Source organism: Rattus norvegicus, chromosome 3, assembly GCF_021556685.1.
Source record: "Rattus norvegicus strain SHRSP/BbbUtx chromosome 3, alternate assembly SHRSP_T2T, whole genome shotgun sequence".
Lineage (NCBI taxonomy): Eukaryota > Metazoa > Chordata > Mammalia > Rodentia > Muridae > Rattus > Rattus norvegicus.
Window position 1 is genome coordinate 139,469,175 of NC_141536.1, and position 22,044 is coordinate 139,491,218.

Genomic DNA, 22,044 nt, shown 5'->3' on the forward strand with positions numbered 1-22,044 from the left:
GCCCCTCCAGCTCCCTGTTCTGGGAGGGTGGATGGAGAAGCTTCATCACCAGCTCCACTGAGAACGGCCCGGGGTGGGACACAGGGTTGCTCTGTCTCTGTTCCTCTGAAGATGAGATCGGCAACCCAGTTTCATCTTTGCGATGTGGGCTTTAGCGTGAATAACTCCATCAAAGCTATTTGTGTCTAGGTTTGGGGCTGTGCACATGTGCACTCACATGTGTGAGTTATGCATATATGTACAAGTCTGTGTGTCCAGGCCCCGAGGATAACTTTTGTTATCTTTAGCAGCAGCAGCCACCTCCTTTGAGATACAGTCCTTCATTGGCCTGGAATTTATGGATTAGGGTAGACTGGCTGGCCAGCAAGCCCAAGGAATTTTCCCGTCTCTATCTCCCAAGCCCTGACATTACAAACACATACAGTACACACCACAATACTTGGCATTTTTAGGGGTTCTAGAAACCAAACTAATGTCTTTGTGCTTGTGAAGCAAACACTCTATAGACTGAGCCATCCTTCCAGTTCCTCGGGTTTTTAGTTTGTCTACTGTGCCCAGTCAAAAAGAATGGCCTTCTATGACATTTATATAATATAAGAAACAATCTCGGGCTAAGGATATATAGCCCAGTAGTGGGTCACTTGCCTGGCCCAAAATGCCCTGGATTCCAGCACCATGAGAAACTAAATAAATAGTAAACTAATTTGGTTGGAAGTGGATTTTTTTAGGACCCTCTTCCATTATTAGGGCCTAGCATGGAGTCACCAAATCCTTTCACTGTCGAGTCAGGGGCCTCTAAAGAACCTCGAAAACTCCTGCTTCCTGTACCTGTATCTCCTCCCATCTTATTCATCCACCACTCCCGCATCCCACACTTCTTTCAGTTGTCACTTACAGGAGATCTACGGGGGCATCCTGTATCCACTGCCAGAGCTGAGGGGCATCCACCAGGCAAAGACCTTGCACTCATAAGGTCATGATGCCTGTTCAGATCATAAGAATGCAAAGCAAAACTGAAGCAGGGAGTCCTGGACAGCATTGAAAAGGGTCAAGGGAAGGAGAGAACCAGAGGCCAGCGTTCTGGGTGCTGTGGATAACACTGTGGATGCATATGAGCTGTTAACACTCTGCAGGATTAGCCCAAAAACATAGATACACACAAGGCAAGAGAGCTTGAGCAACAAGAGGAGAAGTGGGCAGGAGGTGAAAGTCAGGACCAACTTCAGGAGGTTGACAGAGTGATGCTTCCCCAGGGGCCCTGAATTCCTCCATCTTCATGCACTTCTGCTCCAGGGTGCTCTGAGAGAATTGCATGAGGTGGATCAGTCCCAGTTAGCTCCAGTCATATGCTCACGCAAACTGGCTAACACCAAAGCATGCTAACATTGTTAATGCTGGGGGGTGTAACCCTGGGCATTATATATGCTAAGCACATACACCTTCATTGAGCTACACTTGTGCATGGGAACCCATTAGCTCACTATAGTCCCACATCAATCTTAAAACACCGTGCCCCTTTTCTGAGGACCTGAATGTTTCCACAAATCCTGTTCCTACTCTCACTCAAGACCTTCACAGTTTTGTCCTGGGGATGTCCTGGGGATGTCCTTATACAGAAGCCTGGATCCATCCATTTTTTTCTCTAAGTTAAATGTTCCAACATCTACTGTACCCCATTCCACCACCTGTCCCCCAAGTGATCTTGAACCAACTATACCGTTCATCCTGTCAGGTAGACTCTTCTTGAAGATTTGTTTTTGCAGCAAGTACCAAGGTTCCTGGGCTCCTCTATGACAAGAGACCACAAAAGAAAAGGAATGGAATTTTGGCAGATCTGAGCTATCAGGTCAGTGTCCTGCCCCCAAGCCTAAAGGCCAACTACAACTGCCATCACCACATCTGGCTACAGTCTCAGCAATTGTGGGCTACCCAACCTCTCAGCCAAGATGCAAGTAGGAAGATTTATGGGCAGGTGTGACTTGTAAACAGGCCACAGGCAAGGCTGAGGCAGAAAGTACCTGCTGGTTTTCTGGGCAGCTCCAGACAGCAATTAAACATGGCCCAGCCCTGAGGACCTGAGGATGTGTGTTTGCTGATCAGGCTCTAAGCAGTGTCAACATTTACAGACCCCCAAGGAATTGTACAACTGACCGACAAAGCCACCAGGTGGTAAAAGTCTACCCTGACCTTCAAAGCTATTTCTGTCCTGAGTAGGCCTGCCCCAGGACAAATCAACTAGAACGCAAGACATTCCTTAAAGGATGCCACCATTGAAAGAAGTCCAGGCCAGGAAAACTGCTTCAATACTTCACACCCTGAGGACAGTCTCAAAATAATTCATGAATACAGGATGACCAGAAGAAGTAGTTTAATAGTTCTAACCTCAAGGATTCTGACTCTGGATAAACAGATGAGAGACCAGATTTTTGTTGTTGTTTTGTTTTGTTTTATATTGGATATTTTCTTTATTTACATTTCTTTTTTTTTTAAACATTTATTTATTTATTATGTATACATCATATAGCTTTCTGCCTACATGTATGTGCCTGCAGGCCAGAAGAGGGCACCAGACCTGATTATAGATGGTTGTGAGCCACCATGTGGTTGCTGGGAATTGAACTCAGGACCTCTGGAAGAGCAGACAGTGCTCTTAACCTCTGAGCCATCTCTCCAGCCCCCTTTATTTACATTTCAAATGTTATCTCCTTTCCAGGTTCCCCCTCCAGAGTCCCCCATCCCATCCCTCCTCCCCCTGCTTCTGTGAGGGTGCTCTCCCACCCACCACCCACCCACTCTCTCCTGCCTCCCTGCCCTGGCATTCCCCTACACTGGTGCACTGAGCCTTCACAGGAACAAGGGCCTCCCCTCCCATTGATGCCTGACAATGCCATCCTCTGCTACATATGCGGCTGGAGCCATGGGTCCCCCCCATGTGTACTCTTTGATTGGTGGTTTAGTCCCTGGGAGCTCTGGGGGGTCTGGTTGATTGGTGTTGTTCTTCCTATGGGGTTGCAAGCCCCTTCAGCTACTTCAGTCCTTTCTTTAACTCCTCCAATGGGGACCCCATTCTCAGTCCAATGGTTGGCTGTGAGCATCCACCTCTGTATTTGTCAGGCTCTGGCAGAGCCTCTCAGGAGACAGGTCTGTCAGTCTCCTGCCAGCTTGCACTTCTTAGCATCTGCAATAGAATCTGGGTTTAGAGACTGTATATGGGATGGTTCCCCAGGTGTGGCAGTCTCTGGATGGTCTTTCCTTCAGGAGAGATCTGTTTTTTTAATGTTCAAGGCACATAGTTAATATATATGATCAACTGAGCATATGAAATTTAATTAGTTAATAAGTAGATTTCATTTATGAATGAACAATTATATTTACTTTTAAAATATGATAAGTTAGGACACATGAATGCCACGATTAAAAAGAAACTGAAGGAAAAGCCCCCAGCAGGTGGCAGGTAAGTACAGTGGAAAGAAAGAAAACAAGTGTAGCTCCAGGTTCAGATAGATGGTGCTGGAGAGGTGGCTCAGTGGTTAAGAGCATTGCATGGCCTTCCAGAGGTCCTGAGTTCAATTCCCAGCAACCACACGGTGACTCACAGTCATCTATAATGGGGCCTGATACCCTTTTCTGGGGTTCAGGTACATGCAGGTACATGCAGGTAGTACACTCACACACATAAATAAATAAGTCTTTTTTTTTCTTTTTAAAAGTTGTGTGCAGAAGTTGCAAGTGGCTTGAGAAGGACCCAGATAAGCAGCAGAACACTCAGGGAAACCTTCAGGCTTTTGGCTGAAAGTCGTGGAGAAGAAGTGCACCAAAGGCCTTTTCTAGATGAAGGTGTGGTGTGACTACCTCGCACCTAGCGATGGTGGCAGAAACATGTTTGTAGGTGAAAGTGCATGCAGTGAAAGGATTGGAGCAAAGTTTGTAAACAGGAACAACAAACAAACAACAGCGAAGCAGAGCCGTCTGTTCAGGACGCTGAGACCGAAGGACCGTTTAAGTCTGGGAGCTGAAGCCCAGCCGGAGTTCACAGCGAGGCTCGAACAAGAAAACCTAAGAGTGGCCAGATATGGTGCCCACACCTTTAATCCTAACATGTGAGGGGCGGAAACAGAAGCGGACAGATCTCTGTGAGTTTGAGCTCAGCCGGGTCTACATATCAAGTTCCAGGCTAGCCAGAGACACACAGTAAGTTCCTGCCTCAAAACAGCAATAGCGGGGCTGGGGATTTAGCTCAGTGGTAGAGCACTTGCCTAGGAAGTGCAAGGCCCTGGGTTCGATCCCCAGCTCCGGAAAAACAAAAACAAACAAAAAAAAAAAAAAACAGCGATAGCAACAACAACAACGAAAGAGTAGGTGTAATGGGGAAAGAGCAAATAAGGATAATAAGGTAGAAAATATAAAATAGGATTAAGGGACATATTCTAACTCTATCCTAGTAATAACTTTGAGCTAAATAACCCCCCCCCATCAAATTATAATATATAGCAGAGTCAAAAAGATACAAACTTTGGAAAAGAGGACACAGAGACAGAATGTGGGATGGACACACACACACACACACACACACACACACACATTTAGAGTTTCTAGAAAAGAGAACACAGAGAGGTTGAAAGCTGCAAAATTTCTGCTATCAATGAAGGACTTCAAAAATCATGGACTCAAGCAGGTTAAATACATTGAAAACCATCACTTACAACAACCTAGCTTTGTTGTTGCTATGGTAACAATAGATCCACTGCACAACACAGTAACTCTGGATAACAAACACTATCTGGTTCTTGAAATGACCACTGGTAGATCTTTTCTTGTTACTGTGGTCAATGCCTGTAAAAATAGAAAAAGGAAAAGAAAAAAAAGAAAAGAAAAAGGTTTGTTTTTGGCTCAGTTTGAGGGCAAGGTCCATCACAGCAGGGAAAGCTGACAGCAGGGTGTGAAGCAGCAATCACATTTTGTCTGCAGTTGGGAGAGAGAGGTCAGTGCTAGCAAGAAACTCACTTTCTCCATTCCAACAAAGAGTAGAGAGTCTTTGTTGGAAGGGAATGAAAGAGAAATCCTGAAATGTCGATATAAAGCCAAACAAAATCTTCGAAGGGTGATGGACCGCACTTGGAAACCAAGACATTTCAAAGCTTGTGTGGAGATCAGAGATCAGAGAGAAAACAAGGCTGGTGGTGTTGAGGGCGACTGGGAGGGCTGGATAGAAAAGTACAGAAAAATTCTCTAATGCAAAAATATATGGCTTTACAATGGACACCGAGTCAGAGTAGATGCACATTTACTAGACCTGCCAGTAGGTGGCACCAGTGTGCCATTTGTGATAAACGGGGTTCTAAAGTCTTTTCCCCTACATGAAACTTGTTAGCTTGAAACCAGTAAACCCCATAGAAACCTGAGGATATCTGTTTCTTCAGCCAAGGCTAAGGCACTTGAGAGGAGCTGCCCTCCAGACCAGATTGTTCTGCCTGTTTGTCAGAAGTATGGTTTTCTGTTCTGTCAACAAAGTAACAAAGGTGGGAACTAAAGTAAGGAAACCGGAAGGCTCAGGATCTCCAGCCTGAATCTGTAGAACCTTAAGCGTTTCAGGAACCCATAAAGAAAAGCCATAGGTAATCTGAGAGCAGGATAAAACCTCGGAGTTCTCCAGTGACCTAACTTCAGCAGCGTTCAAGGGTTCTCCTAAAGGTGATCCCGTTAGCCTCTTAGCCAGCTTATCACAATGACAAAAACAAAACAAAACAAAAAAACCCTGAGTCCATCAACATATGGGAAGGGTTTAATTTGACCTAGAATTCAAAGTTTTCACTGCAGAGTTGCTAGCCTCCCGGTGCTGAGCCTGAGTACAGTGCCACGGAGCTTGGCCAATTCATAGTGGTTGGGAAGAAAGGAAGGTCAGGAACCTAATAGCCCTTCAAGGACACAATTCCAGTGACCTAAGTCCCTTCCACCGGACCCTGCCTCTCAAAGTCTCTGTCACTTCCCAATGTGCCACTGGCTGGCAGGAGCTTTTATGCATGGCCTTTGGGGGACATACAAAACCCACCCTTAACTGATCCCCCACCAGAACAGGATATGCAGCAGTCTGGGCACTCTTATAGAATCAGCCAGTAGTAAGAGCCTCAGAGAGCAGACATTTAAGTTGGAGAACAGGAAGAACATTTCACAATAGCTGGATGAGAATGGGGAAGGTGGCTGTCTGATGGGACACTGGGACAATTTTTTATTGTCTATAGAGGGGAAAATGAAACTGGGCCTCAACATTTTGGCTCAGAGGAAAACACTTTCAGGTAGATTAAAGGTATAAGGGTGAGAGACAAACCCATGAAGACTTTCGACACTTTGGCTTACATGAGACTCACCACAGTCTCTTGATTTTATTTAGAAATTAGTGGGCTTTTCAGCTTGATTGGGTAAGTTCTCCTCCTCCCTGTCTTTTTTTTTAAGATTTATTTATTTTATGCATGTGTGTACACTGTCACTGTCTTCAGACACACCAGAAGAGCATCCCATTACAGATGGTTGTGAGCCACCATGTGGTTGCTGGGAATTGAACTCAAGACCTCTGGAAGAGCAGTCAGTGCTCTTAACCTCTGAGCCACCTCTACAGCCCTCCCTGCTTTTTTTATTTGTGGTCTGCCTTCTTTCTCCATACCATTTTGTTCCCTATCCATAGATTGATCCACTCAACCATAAATCAGAATATAGGTAAGTGAACATGCATTTGTTCTCCCTTGTTTCCTAAATAACACACCCTGCAGCCATTCACCTGGCAGGTACACCATGTTAGATGTGGTAAGTCATCTAGAAGGGACTGAGCCATGTGGGAGGATATATGCCAGGTCTACAAGGACACTGTGTCAGTTACTTTTTTTGTTCCTGTGAGAAGCCACCCTTGAGCTCCCAATCCTTCTCCATCATCCTCCTGGCTGTCAGATATATCACCGTGCACCATCACACCTGGTTACGAGCTGAGTAATTTATGGAGTGCTTTTCCTCTGTGGGTACCTATGTACATGTGTGGTGTGAGTTTGTGTCTATGCGCTCACACGTGTGTGGGTGCACCTGTAAGGAGGGTTCCCATGCATGTATGTATGTGTGTGTATGCACAGACCTAAAATTAATGTTGGGCATCTTTGTCTATTGCTTCCCACTTATTTTCTGAGGCAGAGCCTCTCACTGAAGTTACAGCTCACCAATTATGGCTACTCTAACAAGCCAGCTTGCCCTGGGGATCCCGTTTTGGCCTCCTAAGTGCCAGATGACAGGCAGACCCCCATGCCTACCTAGCACTTTTTTTTCCGGAGCTGAGGACCGAACCCAGGGCCTTGAGCTTGCTAGGCAAGCGCTCTACCACTGAGCTAAATCTCCAACCCCGCCTACCTAGCATTTACATGGACTTTGGGGACCCAAACTCCAGACCTCATGCTTGCACAGCCAACATTTTATTCATTAAGCAATTTCACCAGCTCCTGTTTAGTATTTTCAATATCAATACAAACTTATCTTATAGTTTGAGATACTAATAAATGTATAACCAATTTCCTTCATAACATTAAAATACCTTAGCATTACCAGGTTATATATAATATCAAAATACTTTTGTGTGCTTGGAGTAGACCTGCATGCAAAGAACATGTCTATATTCTGTATTCTGTATCCTGTTGGGCTGTAAATATTGATAATTATGTGCAAATTTCACATTTCCATTTATGGAGCTAAATAGAGCCGGAAGGTGCATTGTGTTAACTTTTGGGGGTTCTAGAGTTATGATGATGTGTTAGAAATCTTTCTACTTTATTTTTCTGTGTACAAGAGCAATTTCCATACCTTTAAAATGTTTTGTTTAACTTTTAAGAATTTGCAGTGGCTGAACCATCGACCCACAGACAGTGTTTTATGGAGTCCTTGCTTAATGATCTTAATATTTCGCACTTTTGCTGACTTGATGTTAGTAGCGTGCGTTTCCTCAGAAAATGTACCGTATGTAGATTTTTCCCTAATAAAAGCGGTATGGGTTTGAATTTTGTTGTTATTTTATTTTATTTATGTATGGGGGTATTCGTTCTGCATACACGTCTGTGTAATTCACATTCCTAATTCCCACAAAACCTGAAAGAGGACATTGTGTCGCCCACAACTGGAGTTCCAGCTTGCACGTGAGTGCTGAGTATGACCCCAGTCCCCTGCCAGAGCAATGAGTGTTCTTAGCCACCTGCTCCCCAGCCCCCCTTTTTTTTTATGAGTTTTAAAACAAATTAATAAACATATTGGTCATTTTAGTTGCAAATAGTGACTTTATTTTTATTTGTTATTTTTTTTAAACAAGATCTCATGGCCAGGCCTTTAATCTCAGCACTTAAGAAGCAGAGGCAAAGCAGAGGCCTGCCTGGTACGTTTTGAGTTCTAAGCCAGCCAGAGCTATATAGTGAGACCCTGTCTTGGGTTTAAAAAAAAAAAAAAAAAAAACAGGGGTTGGGGATTTAGCTCAGTGGTAGAGCGCTTGCCTAGGAAGCGCAAGGCCCTGGGTTCAGTCCCCAGCTCCGAAAAAAAGAACCAAAAAAAAAAAAAAAACAAAAAAAAAAAAACAAAAAAGCCTCACTCTGTAGCAAAGGCTAACCTAGAACCTGAGATCCTCTGGCCCAGCCTCCAGATACCACCACACTGGGCTCTAGTGTTTTTCTTACACATTTAACCTAGCTTTAGCTGGGGGATCACAATGACACATAACTGTGGTCCAGCTACTGAGGAAGTTGAGGCAGAGGGATCATAGCAAAAGTCTGTGTCAAGGAAAAAAGAAAACTATTGATACATATATACACATAGGAATGTATACATTCAAATATATGGTTTTCCTCTTCTCTCATGCCATTTTTCAATTATTAAGTTATTTATTTACTTTATCTCCTGATCGAAGCTTCTCCCTTTCCCCCAGTTCTTCTCTTTCCCCTCCCCTCCCTATCATCCATCCCTCCCCCACTACCCTTCTCCTCAGAAAAGGGGAAACCTCACATGGGTATCAGTCAGCCTCGGCATGTCAAGCTGCAGTGAGACTAGGTGCAGTTAGGGGAGAGGGAGGCGAAGGGAGGCACTGAGATCAGACACAGCCCCTGCTCCCACTTTAGAAGTCCCACATGAAGACCCAGCGGCACAAGTGACATATGTCTCATACCATTTTTGATATCTCCTTTTTCCTTATAACATTTCAGAGACTTTTGTCCATGGTTCACATGACTATTCAGAACCAGTTGTCGAATGTTATTTATTTCATTTTCAGTGTACTTTAAACATCTTTATTTCTCCTTGTATCTTTCCCCGCAAGGGTTTCTCTCCCTTAGTAACATTTCGCCATCATCTCACAGGGTTAATACTTCACTAATATAGAGTGTAACACTACAGAACTAGCATGGGATAAAAACAGACTAAAGGAAGAGACTGCCCATTTTCTTATCTAGAGAGACTGGGGGTGGAGGTGGGGGCAGCCCAACCTGATGTGTTCCTGAGATAACCTGCAGAGGAAGCTGCATAAAACTGACAACGCTTCTTCAGACTCTGAGCTCCAAAAGCTGGCTCAGCCAGGGCTCCTGCTCCAGACACTACATAGACCCTGCGCTGAGTCCTGCAGCCTGAAAGACATCGTGCTCTGCACGTTTCCAGACTTAAAAGGGACATGAAGGGAGAGTCTATTGAGCGGCCAGTAAGTAGCTTTGCGCCAGACACAACACACATTTATTTTTTAAATAATAAATAAATGGGAAAGGAAATACTGGAAAGAAAACATTCATGAATCCAATTCACTAAAGTGCTTTCAAACATAAACTCAAAAAAAAAACAAAACAAAAAAACAAAAAACAAAAAACAATAAGTTGGGTCCGACCTTCAGACAGTCTGCAGACATTTAACAATTGCTTAAACACAACTCCGGGTGACTTCAGAGGAGGAGAGGCATATGGCTTTCTTTGCTGTTTATACATTGAATATTCAAGGCCTATCAAGTGACTGAGAACACAAAATTACCACCTATCACAAAGATGGGGATGTTCTAGACCCAGCTCAAGGAACTGTAGTATAGCGTTCATTCATTCATTCATTCATTCATTCATTCCTCTGTTTAGAGGCTTCTCCTAGGAATGTAAAACAATTATTTTCACACCTGTAACCCAGCACTGGGGAGGCTGAAGCAGGAGATCATGAAAATGAGGCTAGCCTGGGCTGCACAGCAAGACCCTGTTTCAACAAAGCAACTATTCTAACTTAGTGTGAGGAGGTCAGACCAGCCATTTAATGATTCAACTACATTTTAATTAATGCCATGTAGTAATAATCTCCCCCCCCCAAACTGGGATGCTCTTGAATGTCGGACCTCTTGTCTCCACCCCCTGAGTGCTGGGATTACAGGTGTGAGCTACTACATCTGTTTTCCACGGTGCTGGGTATTAAATCCAGGCCTTCACGTGTGCTATTAACTGAGCCTCATCATACTCTATCCCTAAAATTATCGTTGAACTTCAAATCTTCCATGTCCAAATTCTACAAAAGAAAAATGAAAGAAAACCAAGTTGACTAGCTTGAGAGGTTGCATGGATGTTCTCCACTCTAGAATTAAGTGGGACTTTCCCTAAGTCGTTATATATTCAGCGTTGTAGTGTTGCCTTTTTATCCAGATCGTTTCAGGAAGAAAATCAAACTGAAGGTGTTTGTCTTGGACCTGCCTCCTGAAAAGTACTCCTGAGAAATACACGTTTTTTCCAACTTTTGGGGGCGCAATCTGTGAGTCTCATGAGGCTCCCACCTGTGGGGGCTGGAGCACCTGCGGCCCTGGGGCGTGGGTACATCCCTGAGTACTGGACCCTGAGGGCATTTTCTTAGTCTCCTGCCTGGAAGAGCTGGACAGGTCAATGGCCACATCTTCCAAGCTGCCCTCAGGGTTCAGGCTCGCTTTGCCTGGTCCCCTCTCAGGTCCATCCTCATCCTTCTTAGCACCCTTTCTGAGATGGTCCAACTCCCAGAGTCCTGCCAACTTCTCTTCACTTTCAGGTTTCCTCATCTCTGTAGACTTTTTATGCATCCCTGGAAAACAAAAAGGAAAAACAACAACAGTAAAATTTTTGTTTTGTTTTGTTTTAAGACAGGGTTTTTCTATATTGTCCTGACTGTCCTGGATCTTGCTATGAACACCAGGCTCACCTCAAATGCACAGTAATCTGCCTTCCTCTGCCTCGGCCTCCCGATTACTCAGACAGATCAAAGGCATGGGCACCACACCAGACTCAAAAATATTTTCAAATTCAGCAATTAAGTACATTCCTTCCTTGTCACTGTTCTTTCAGTCCGTCTAAAATTTTCTTTCTCAGTGTTCCTCTGGGGCCTAGAGGAGAGCAGCCAGGAAGCTAACTCCCGGCATTAGAGTTTGAAAAGTTCTGTCAGCAGTCACTCCTTCAACATGCTTTGTGGGGTGATGCTGTGACTTGACGCTCGTTTAGAGGACAGAACGATTCCTGCTCAACACTTGCTTGAGTATTATTGAGGTCCCATGAATGCCAGCAAGCACCCTTATTTGTGTGATTTCAGAGAACCAGGCTTGGCTGTCTACCCACCTCCGCTTCTCTCTAATCTCTATGGTCCTTAGGCAAAGTTCAGACTATATTAACCACGCTATCTCCGGTTCTCAGCCCAGCACCTGGCAGAAAAACTATTGAACTTTCCCAGCCTAAAATCCCACTATGATCCACCTAACTAATTTACTCATAATAATGATCTTGTAACCCATGCTTGCAAACTCTGAACCCAAGCAGCACAGAAAGGGGTAAGAGCTCGGAAAGCACTTGACCTCTTCAACAGAAGCACTCTCTAGGGCATGTTTGTTAAATCAGGACCAGGACTTGACCTACTGCTTCAGCACTGCAGACAGAATGGAATGACCTAGATTCTCCCTGCTCTGCGTGGCCCTTTTAACCCGCACTCTAAACCATATAGCTCCCACACTTTCTAATAGCATTCACTGCTTTGATAACATGTATCAAACAAGATACAAGTTTATCTGTCCACTTACAAGTTGTGGATACATGGGTACAATGTGAATGGCCTAAAGGGATTTCCCCACACATTACCTCCATAGTTTCGAGAGAAAATGAAGGCTCATAATTAAAGAAAAAGAAGAGTCCAGACTGGGCCTAAACCTGAGACCACCATATCGGTGGTGAGAACACGACTCACCTCTTTGGTCTTGCTCTCAGCCACCACTTACCCAGAAGCCAGGGTGCACAGGAGCCCTGCAGGCTGTCTGCAGAGTTGAGCACGGAGTCCGGCAACGGAATGCAGTGACGCACCATGGCTCCGTAGAGCCCGTACTCAGCCATCACACTGCTGCCACCCCAGCGCTTCTCTCGCTTCCGCCACTTGGCCCTCCGGTTCTGGAACCAGACCTGGTTAGAGGCAGAGGGGAGACGGAGAGGCTCAAAGGAGTGCCTAGAGAAGCCCATGGGTTCCTAGACTCTGGGTCTACAAAGGGAGCATTCCCCACCCCTTGGCCACAGGCCAGCATGACAACAGCCCTCCAAACCAACAAGGACTCAGCATTGTGGACATAAGGTTGGAGCCACTTCCGTTGATGTTTTCTAAGGAGTTAGGAAGCCAAGACAAAGAATGAAGGGACCCTTTCCTGCAGTGTGTACAGGGTTTCCTACAGTGTTTCCTGGGTTTTCTGATTAGAAAGTTCACAACTCTTAGATTAATTGATTGCTGCTATTTCCCTAATAGAAAAGCACATTAATCTAAACAGTACGACAAGATATCCTGAAACTTAGAGCAGTGAATCACTGGCAACTTTTCCAATGAGCGTATCTACCAGTGCAAGAAAACTTTCCCGGTGGATAAGACATATGACATAGAGACAGCACAGTGCAACTCGGGCTATATACGCTGATGTCTTTAAGAACTGAAGATGAGCGACAAACAGTTTAACTAATATACCTTCATGCGGTCTCTAGTATAACATCTAATTGTGTGAGTTTTTTTAAAATAACATTTTCATTGTGACATCTTCATTAGTTTTGTGTGCACGAGTGTAGAAGTCGGTATCCCGCCGCACACATGTGTCAGAGAACAATTTGCATGAATTAGCGCTCTCCTACCAAGTGGGTACCAGAGATCCAACTTAGTGTTGGTCTAAGTGTTGGTGGCAGGGCCATCTTGCTGTCCCACAATTGTGTAAATCTGAGGGTCGGTTGAAGATGATAGCAGAAAAAGAGGCAGCCCTTTAACGCCTTTAATTGGATCACTCTCTGTTCTAAACTGAAGAGGACCACACTGAGCTGTTCTGAGGCCATGGGTTGTTCCCTGTGTGACTGGCAGCTTCTGTGCAGGGTCTCTGAGAAAGGAAGGACACCAGACACCTGTATCCGGTCTTCCGGGAGCTCTGTTTTCACAGCCAGCATCTCCCGAGCATACACATCAGGGTAGTGGGCCTCGCCAAACGCCTTCTCCAGTTCTTCTAGTTGATGGGCAGTGAAAACCGTCCTGTACAGGGCCAGAAACACACATGAAATATGCCAGAGAGATAAAAACCCATTTACAAATGCACAAAATCACACCCTTAAAGTTGCACAGGTTTCCCTGTAGCCTCCTGAGAAATGCAGGTCATCTTTGAAAATGGACACGTGTGGCTGTTACTGCCCACCAGTAGTAGACTGCTGAGCCTTCTGTACACTCTCAGAAGCTGTTCTCACAGACAATAGGACTGTGTCCATCTGAGGAAACACAGGCAGAGGGACAGCCTGGACCCATACCTGTGTCTCCGCTTCTTCCTCTTGCCCAGGGTAAGGGACATCTTCGGGTCATTCTTTTCTTCAGATGGACTGTCCCCATCTGTTGGCACAAGAAGATGACTCTCTGAAATGTGAAATTTTTGCTCTATTTTTGGCATTTTAATGTGAAGGTTAATGCTGTGTTTACTAACAATGTACTTAGTAGCATGTAGGGGCTAGACCTAGGCTCACACATTTGTAGTAGGTACGCAGCTTGATCTTCATGTGGGTCCCCTGACAACTGGACCAGGGAGAGGGGGTTGTCTCTGACTCTGTTGCCTGACATTGAATCCCCTTCCCTTAACTGGACTGCCTGGTTTGGCCTCAGTGTGAGCGGGTGCTCTTAGTCTTGCAGAACCTGGATGTCTCTTGGTAGACTCGTACCCAAGGTGGCTTTCCCTTCTCGGAGAAGGAAAGTGGGTAATGGGGGGGGTTGTAAAAATGAGACTGGGAGGGGGTCTGTGATCCGGATGTAAAGTAAATAAAAAATTAATTAGTGATGAAAAATGACTTTACAATTATATAAAAGCCCTATTGGCCAGAAAAGGAAAATATACTTAGCGATATGCACAACCAAAGACAGCAATTCCCACATTCTAGACACTGACTATGTGCTTTCAATTATTTTTCATAAATAAAATAAAAAGACAAGGGTAGCTGGTATTATTGCCCTGCCAGATCACACAGGTCAAGTTGCTGTGATGAAGTTGGGATCCAAATGTCATATTCTGTAAAGCCAATGCTACTAGGCTACTAACTGTCTTTTCTAACCAGAGTTCCACAGATCACCCCGTTCCAGCTGCCTCCCTCCTCCACTCAATGTCCACGTGGACGTTTCAGACAAGCAGGGTTTGTGACATCAAACCTTTGTCAAAGTCCACCCTGCCCTGATGCACACGTGTCTTAGAGACATAGCCCAGGAAGCTTGTGCATACATTCCCCTGAAAACGATACCATTCAACTGTGAGGCTATCTACCCATAGTCAACATACCAAAAGATCTCAGGGTAAGGAAAGCTAGAGGCTAAACTATTGCCAGACTCATTGATGAAATGTAAATTTAAAAAGTCCTATAAAAGAAAAAAAGTCAAAAATAGAAAGTAGAATTGCCCAACCATTTTTTTATTTGAGTAAAGACAAAAGTAACGAAATAATTACCAATTTTGTTTCTATATCAGTGATATCACCCTGAAACGGCATATTTGGATTATAATATTCTAGGTTGTGCTTTGGAGTGTCCCGAGTCAATGGATACTCGGGGTGAAGAAGAACATGAGAAATGGCCACCGAGACTTGCGGCAGATACGAAACATTCTGTGAGTCTGGAAGACTTAATATCCCCCAGAGTAAAATAGTTTTATATTGATTCATGGAAATGATAAGATTTGCACATATTGAATTTACAATCTAGTATTTAAATTAATATCAACCGTTTCCTTCTTTCTTTTAAAGTGACAGGATTTCTCGCCAGTCACGTGATGCTGTTTCTGCAGGAAATGCCCTCGCGGAATAAATTTTACTTGCATTTTGCCTTTATTCTTATTAATATACGGAAAAGAAAGAAGCACCCTATGAAGATAGCTTTTTGGGTTTTAACAGCACATCAAATTGAGGATTTCATCTCACCCTACAGAGAGGCAGTCGGTTCCCTGCTGAGAGCCCCAAGACCCTGGCCAGACCTCTGCCAGCTACAAGCTCCATCCACTCTTCTGTCCAAGCCCGTGTTCTGCAGGACAGTTTCACTGGGTCTGTGGTTTTGTTTGTTTTTGTTGTTTTGGGTTGTTTTTTGTTTTTTTTTTTGCATAAGTCTCTATGAGCTCGCATCCCCAGACTCTCAGTTTTTTGCCCCACCGTAGAAAGAAGGTCTTGCTTCCTTTTCTTTCCCCCACAACACGCTAAGATTCCCTCCTCCCGTAGAAAAATAGATGAACTCCGAACCGAACTCTAACTACAACAGAATGAGAGAATGGCTTCTCCCGCCTGTTGGTATTGGGTAGAAGACGATAAAGAGAGAAAGAGAAGCTAGAGACCCAGAACTTCCTTCTCAGCACCAGGAGAGGCCAAGAGTTCAGCTTACCACCAGCCCTCTCAAACTACCAGTCAGTTCTGTCGATACGAGACAGACACCAGTCCTCCCGATTATTCGCCACCCCAAAACTGGTACTAAGTGCTCAGAGAAAGGGGCCCGCGGGTCTGATCACTAGATCCATCAGAACGAACCTTTGGTGACTGTCCCAACCCGCAGGAATGGGGCTTGGAAGCAGAGGCTGCGGTTTGGAAACCCGCAGGATGTACAGGGGTCTCTTGGGTCCGAGATCCCTCTGGGATCCCAGCAGCCCGGAGATTTGGGATGTCTCAGAGGGCAACCAAGCGTTACCTAGGTGCTTCTGGACCTTTTGAGGATTGGAGGCGGGAAGCATTGACTAAATTACCCGACGTGGAGATGTTCTCACTGCGCTGCTGGCTGCCGAGCGCAGGCGGCGGGTGGACCGGGCTCTGGGCGACAGCAGGCTCGGGTCCTGCAGGCGGCAGAAGCCGCAGATCGGCGAGCAGTAGGCAGCGTGCGCGAGCGGCGGTCGCGGAAGGGGGCTGTGCCCCGAAGCCGCAGAGGAGGCCCAGGCCCAGCGGGAGAGCTCCGCGAGCAGGGCAGGAGCCGCAGAGTCCCGGCCCCGGTCCTGGCCCTGTTGCCTCCGCTGGAGCTTCACAGTTGGATCTTAGCCCAGGCTCCGCTGGAGTCGGCAGGTCTGCCTCCAATCCCAGCAGGTCGTTGATGGCGAAGCTTCGAAGGCGAGAGCCGGTGGGGGTACAGCCTGGCGCCAGGGCTCTACTCCTGGAACGCCCATCCAAAAGCCCATCCCGGCCCGTCATGCTTCTCAGCCCTCTAGGCCAGCAGCGGGGAATTGAGTCCTTTCTGGCCACCTGTGCGGAGGATGCCAGTTCAGGCGACCCCTTTTATGCTGGAGAAGCTGTCCGTGAGACCTAGACGGCCTTGAAGGCGCCAATCAGCAGGGAGCAGACGCATTCAAGCGCCCACCAGCGAGGTTCAGATGCCATCAGCTCCCCTCCCCTGAGCTGTTGCCCTCTCAGCGGCGGTCCTCCTAGTCACCTCTTTTCTCTCTCCAGCTGTCCCTTACCCCGCAACCCCACCCCTATTCTCTGGACTGAGAGGAAAAGTGAGCAACAAGGGTTGTATTTTCTCCCCTCTCCTGTGAAACCCACAAGTTCCACATCCTTAGTGGGTCTCTCTTCTGGACACCCCTGGCCTTCAAAAACCTCACAGTCCCAACTCCTGTAAGATCTAGGGAGGGTTCCCAAGCACACACTCCCGACCCCACTACCACCCAAACCACACCCGCCAGTCTCTTCAACTCCTGCACCCAGTCTGAAAATCCCTGAAGAAAAGTTAGCACTCTGTGTTTAACCCACCGCCGGCCATTCTCCCTCCAGCCAAAGGCCCTTCCATCACTAGATCTTTAAGGGCTCGGCCATAGAGTGCAATCTATTCCCAAATTCACTTGGTGCTGCAAAGGGGCAGGAGAAAGGAGAGGTAGGTGTGGACTAGGAGGACTAAAACCTTGGACAGGTTTAACAGAAATATACACAGCCCAGTGAAAAATTAATTTCATGTAAGCGGTGGGTATTGTTTTAGTGTAACGGTATACCGTATTTAATTCAGCAATCCTAAATGGAGTCGGGGAGGTGGAATAAACAGGCCCGTCTATTGGGACTACTCACTGAGACTAACAAATTTCTGTTAGGATTTATGATTAGTCAAAGATAACCTGCCTGGCACTTAGGAACTCCATATTTGTTGAAATTGGAGCTAATTAAAACAGGTAGGTGGCAGCTGGAGAAATGGCTCAATGGTTAAGAGCACTGACTGCTCTTGCAGGGGAGCCACAGGGCAGCTCACAACTGTCTGTGACTCCAGGGCCAGGGGATCTGGCACCCTCACAAAGACATACATCACTGCATATAAACAAGCAAACAAACAAATATGAACAAACATGGGCGAGCCCTCTTGTCTCAACCGCCAGCCCAGGTGCCCACCCTCTCTTGGGGCCCTGCTCTCTTGTACTTCTCAAAATGGCCGGGCTTCCAAACCAGGCAGACAGACAGCAGAGCTTCAGGGGACCCACGGAGATATGTATGGCTGGGCTTCCTCCACCTGGAGCCGGGTCAGAGCCCTGCACAGTGAGTCTCCCTTGCTGTCCTCGCTGTTTGAGGGCGCCAACGCTAAGCCTGAGGATTAAGCAAGGGGCTCTAAGGAAGACAATAACAAGAGGCTGCGCATTAACTTCCATTATTAAAAGAAGACCCAAATCTCCCCTCCAAGCTGTTCTCCCGGATTAGCAAACCAGTAACTTTCCTTCAGGATAATTGTCTGTTCAGTCGCGCACCAGAGGGGTGGATGGATGGGTGGGGAGAAATCCTTTTCAGCTCTGCCAGGAATGTTGCTCAAAATTCACCTCTAGAGTTAGGGGAAGGTGTCAGAGATATAGAGCCGTGCCAATTAGCAGCTGTGAGCCTTCATGAATCCAAACTTAGGCTTGCAGCTAAGAAAGATGCTCAGGAGCCTGAGTTGGTGACTCAACCCGGGTCATCTCAAATAGGAGAGGCTACAGAGACCTTGCCACGGGACTGCGGCTGAGGTCCAGATCTTAGAGCTGCTCTCTCCTAGATTCTACCTCAGGAGGTGGAAGGTTACCCAGATGACAGACTCCCCACACCCCAGGTAGATGCTGGAGATACAAAGCAACCAAACGGTTGGGGATGGGAGAAACAGCCTACTTCATCCACTGGGGACAGCCCAGAACAGCCTGAGGAAGAAGACCTTACCAAATAAACCCATTTTGCTGATGAGAGGTTACTCAAACAAACCAATGTGTCTCATGGAACAAGGAAAGAAAAATGGGGAAAGTGAGGCAGAGACCAGCTGAGGAAGGAGCTGGGCTAGGGTGCTAAGGGTTTAAGGGGTCCTGCTATTTCTGAACAGAGGCACCCCACTGCTGCCTGCTGCCCAACTGGCAAGATGGTGGGGGTCTGCAGGGACTCTACTAGGAGGGCTGGATCTTTGCGTACCTTTCTGGCAAAGGCAAGTGATATTGAAGAATTCTCTCATGGGGCCTTCGAGATGGCTCAGAAGCCAAGGAGTCCTGAACCCACATAGAAGAAGGAGTCCCTCTGTGGGGACTGATTGGCTGTCATGGTCCTCTTCCTACTAAGGCCACTGCACCCAACTGATGTCACAAGTCCAATACTGGCACCAAGGGATGGAGACCAAGGAGCAAGAGATGGGGACAGTGCTTTACTCAGTGTCCTTGAACACCTCTAGTAGTTTAGGAGACAGGGGGCACTAGAGATGGATCTACCACTGAACCCACCCACACTGTATGTCTCCCCACCCCCACCCCCACCCCCAGGCGGATAAAGACGGGCTGGGAAGTTTGCACCTACTTTGGTAGTATGGACTCCTCTTGGCCTCTTCTCACCATGGGCAGACCCTAAATCCGTTAAGGAGTCCAGATCTGTCTTCATCATCCAGGATTATCTGGGATTTAACTAATCAAAGTTTCTCCTCTCGTTATTTTCAGGGAAGGTTTCCAGCCCCTCTCTGTTGCCAACTACGGATGTGGCAAGTCACTGCTTCTCCAGTTTGCCCAGTTTAGGTTCACAGAACCAGGCTGGGGCTTTCCTAACTGGGGCTAGTCCAGACACTGCTCTTCAACTTTCAGAACCGCTGCTGGCCTGGCTGCTGTTCAGCGTTTCAGATACAGCAGGAGTGGGATAGCACACGGGACGCTCATATCTGCTTCTCTGCCCTCGTGAAATGTTGTTAGAGCCCTGCATTTTGGCTCATGCCTGTAATTGCCATACTTGGGATACTGAGACAGGAAAATCACTACTCATTGGAAGTCAACAGGTCACCTGCACTACAGGGTAAAAACCTATTTCAAAACAAAACCAATCAAACAAAACCAAAGTTGTAGGAGAGCGGTTTTCCCTGCCCCTGCCCTTTCCTTGGTCAGCCTGCCTAACTTACTCCTGGCCCCGCCCCTCAGCTTCATATCTTTTCCCTTGGGATTCTCTTGACTCTTAGTCCACCTTGCCAACTAGCCATGTATGACAAGAATTAGCAGGTTCTGAGAAGCCCTGGATCACAGAACAACAGAAGTTGATTATACATCCTCCATTCTACCACAGACATGGGCCGTGCACTGTCTCTGCAAGACCCTAGTAGGAGTTTCCAGTATTCAGTAATGACCACATTCCACACGGCTTTCTCCTTCCCAGATGGCTGGTGTCCCACTAAGAATCCATCCTTGGACCCTTGCACTAGGCCAGACCCAGATCCTGAGGTAAACATGGACTACTAACTTTTTATCCTGCCTCTGTCCAGGAAATCTTTCTTGTGAAGACAGAAATTCCTTAAGCCCACAACACAAAGTCTCAGCACTGATCTACTAGGAGTGTGACTGAGGCCACACACTTGTTTCAAGGAGGACAATTGTAATGTCTGTTTCCGATCCCTCCCCATTCATGGATGAGGCAATGGCAACTTCGCATGGCTCCTTCTCCTGCTTCTCTGACGTCCCTCTGTCCTGAGAGCCTACCCTCCCATAAGTCTGCACTCAGACACTGTCTTCAGCTTTGTATCTAGGGACCCCACCTTCAAGTACTTCCTATCCTGTCTTGCTTTCTCACTGTGTTCCCTGAAGTTATCTTCAGATTGATATCTCCCAGAATGCCTGACTGAGCATCCACACCTGGGCATCCCTCTCCTTCATGGTGGAGCTCACAGCACAGTACCATCTCCCCAACAAGAATTTTCAGATTTGTCTCCAGCCTGGAACACACTCTTGGAGCCTGTCTCTATTTTACAGGCATGTTAGGAAAGTGCTGAGAGCCCAACAGGAACTGGATTCAGTGTCCCCCCTCCAGCCCACCTCTCCCCAGTATGCCTGTGCTGGAACAAGGACCAGTGCTGAGCTGGTAGTGCCTGTGTTCTACAGCTGTTTCCTCTGAATTAAAAGTGAGGAAAATTAAAAGGCACAGGAAGTTCATAAAACTCACAGGGAGCAGGAAGTTCAGAGAGATGCAAGATTTTTAAGGTGAATAAGCCTTCATGCGTCATCACCCACTCTGCATGGGCTTTGCTTTCAGTGATATCCCTGTTTGGAGTTATCTGTGCCTAAGAAACCTCTTATTATATTCTATAAACAACTGCAACAAACTCATTCATTTACCAAGCTAGACTTGGGTGGAATTCTTTTTTTTTTTTTTTTTTTTTTTTGGAGCTGGGGACCGAACCCAGGGCCTTGCGCTTGCTAGGCAAGTTCTCTACCACTGAGCTAAATCCCCAACCCCAGGTGGAATTCTTTTTGTGGCCTGTAGTCACTGCCATTTTTTCCTATCTTCCCAGAAAAGATCATGAAACAACCTGGCACAGAGTGAATGAGTCCTGGGTAGAATGCTTGAACTGTGAGCTTGTTATAAGATTCACTTTCTTTGGAGAACTTCAACTTCTCTTCATTACTTTTCTGGTCCCCAAATCTGAGCCTACTCCTAAAGACCTGAGACATCTGGGAGCATTGCTTTCTGTCTTCTGTGGTGTCCCAAATACTCAGGAGGAAAGAATAAGAAAGAAAGAAAGAAAGAAAGAAAGAAAGAAAGAAAGAAAGAAAGAAAGAAAGAAAGAAAGGAAGGAAGGAAGGAAGGAAGGAAGGAAGGAAGGAAGACTCAATAGAACTTTCACAGACCAGCTCAGGAGTGGGTTCCTCAATTGCAGAGGTAGACCATTGGATGTCCCCATTGGCACTGGCATTTTGGCTCCAAGTAACCACACATTAAATTCTATTTTTGTCCAGGTTGAAGTTTTGTTTACAAAGGCCACAAGGTTGGAAGCCAAGGCTGGGTGGGCTCTGAGAGTAGTTGTAGCCAGACCTTGGCAGGACTCAATGCCAACAGAGACAAGGCTGTCCATTTATCAGTCCAAGCAAAGAGCAGCAGCAGGCAGGTTTAACTTATTCTAACTCTTTCTCCCAGCACTCTGTTTAGCCAGACATACCCAAATCACCCAGAGAAAGCCTCCTTAAGAAGTAGAGCAGAGAAGAGAGGAGATGTGTCCAGGCAGAGCACAGCACTTCCTGAACCTAGCAAAGATGCTGCATTCTTAGATGAATACCAAAGACAGAAAATAGCATCCCAGACACATTTTATTCCCATAGCTACAGTGC

At 46.3% G+C, this 22,044-nt stretch overlaps 1 protein-coding gene and 1 long non-coding RNA gene across 10 annotated transcripts; one reads left to right on the top strand and one right to left on the bottom strand.

Moving 5' to 3' along the window:
• The first annotated feature begins 1,732 nt into the window (after window positions 1-1,732).
• Window positions 1,733-4,837, top strand: LOC102547396 (uncharacterized). Its single transcript, XR_015684706.1, has 3 exons — window positions 1,733-1,846; window positions 3,711-4,212; window positions 4,291-4,837. It is a non-coding gene; the product is annotated as an uncharacterized LOC102547396 (long non-coding RNA).
• A 3,443-nt stretch (window positions 4,838-8,280) lies between these two features.
• On the bottom strand, window positions 8,281-19,591 carry Vsx1 (visual system homeobox 1). 9 transcript variants are annotated; one of them, XM_087654506.1, is made up of 8 exons: window positions 19,265-19,460; window positions 18,890-19,138; window positions 18,173-18,278; window positions 16,240-18,070; window positions 13,791-13,869; window positions 13,398-13,521; window positions 12,251-12,428; window positions 8,281-11,073 (listed from the first exon to the last, which is right to left on the bottom strand). In XM_087654506.1, the coding sequence occupies exons 4-8, from the start codon at window positions 16,673-16,675 to the stop codon at window positions 10,781-10,783; spliced, it is 1,110 nt and encodes a 369-aa protein (XP_087510632.1). In that variant the 5' UTR covers window positions 16,676-18,070; window positions 18,173-18,278; window positions 18,890-19,138; window positions 19,265-19,460; the 3' UTR covers window positions 8,281-10,780.
• Between the last annotated feature and the right edge of the window lie 2,453 nt (window positions 19,592-22,044).

What these genes read in the sequence shown, in the direction of transcription:
- Vsx1 (XM_087654510.1), bottom strand. Translation starts at nt 16,675, where the DNA reads ATGACGGGCCGGGATGGGCTTTTGGATGGGCGTTCCAGGAGTAGAGCC. An exon ending in AGGAAGAAGCGGAGACACAG is followed by an intron (nt 13,522 to 13,790) that starts GTATGGGTCCAG and finishes GGCCCTGTACAG; the next exon opens with GACGGTTTTCACTGCCCATC. An exon ending in CTGTGCACCCTGGCTTCTGG is followed by an intron (nt 11,074 to 12,250) that starts GTAAGTGGTGGC and finishes TTTGTTTTCCAG; the next exon opens with GGATGCATAAAAAGTCTACA.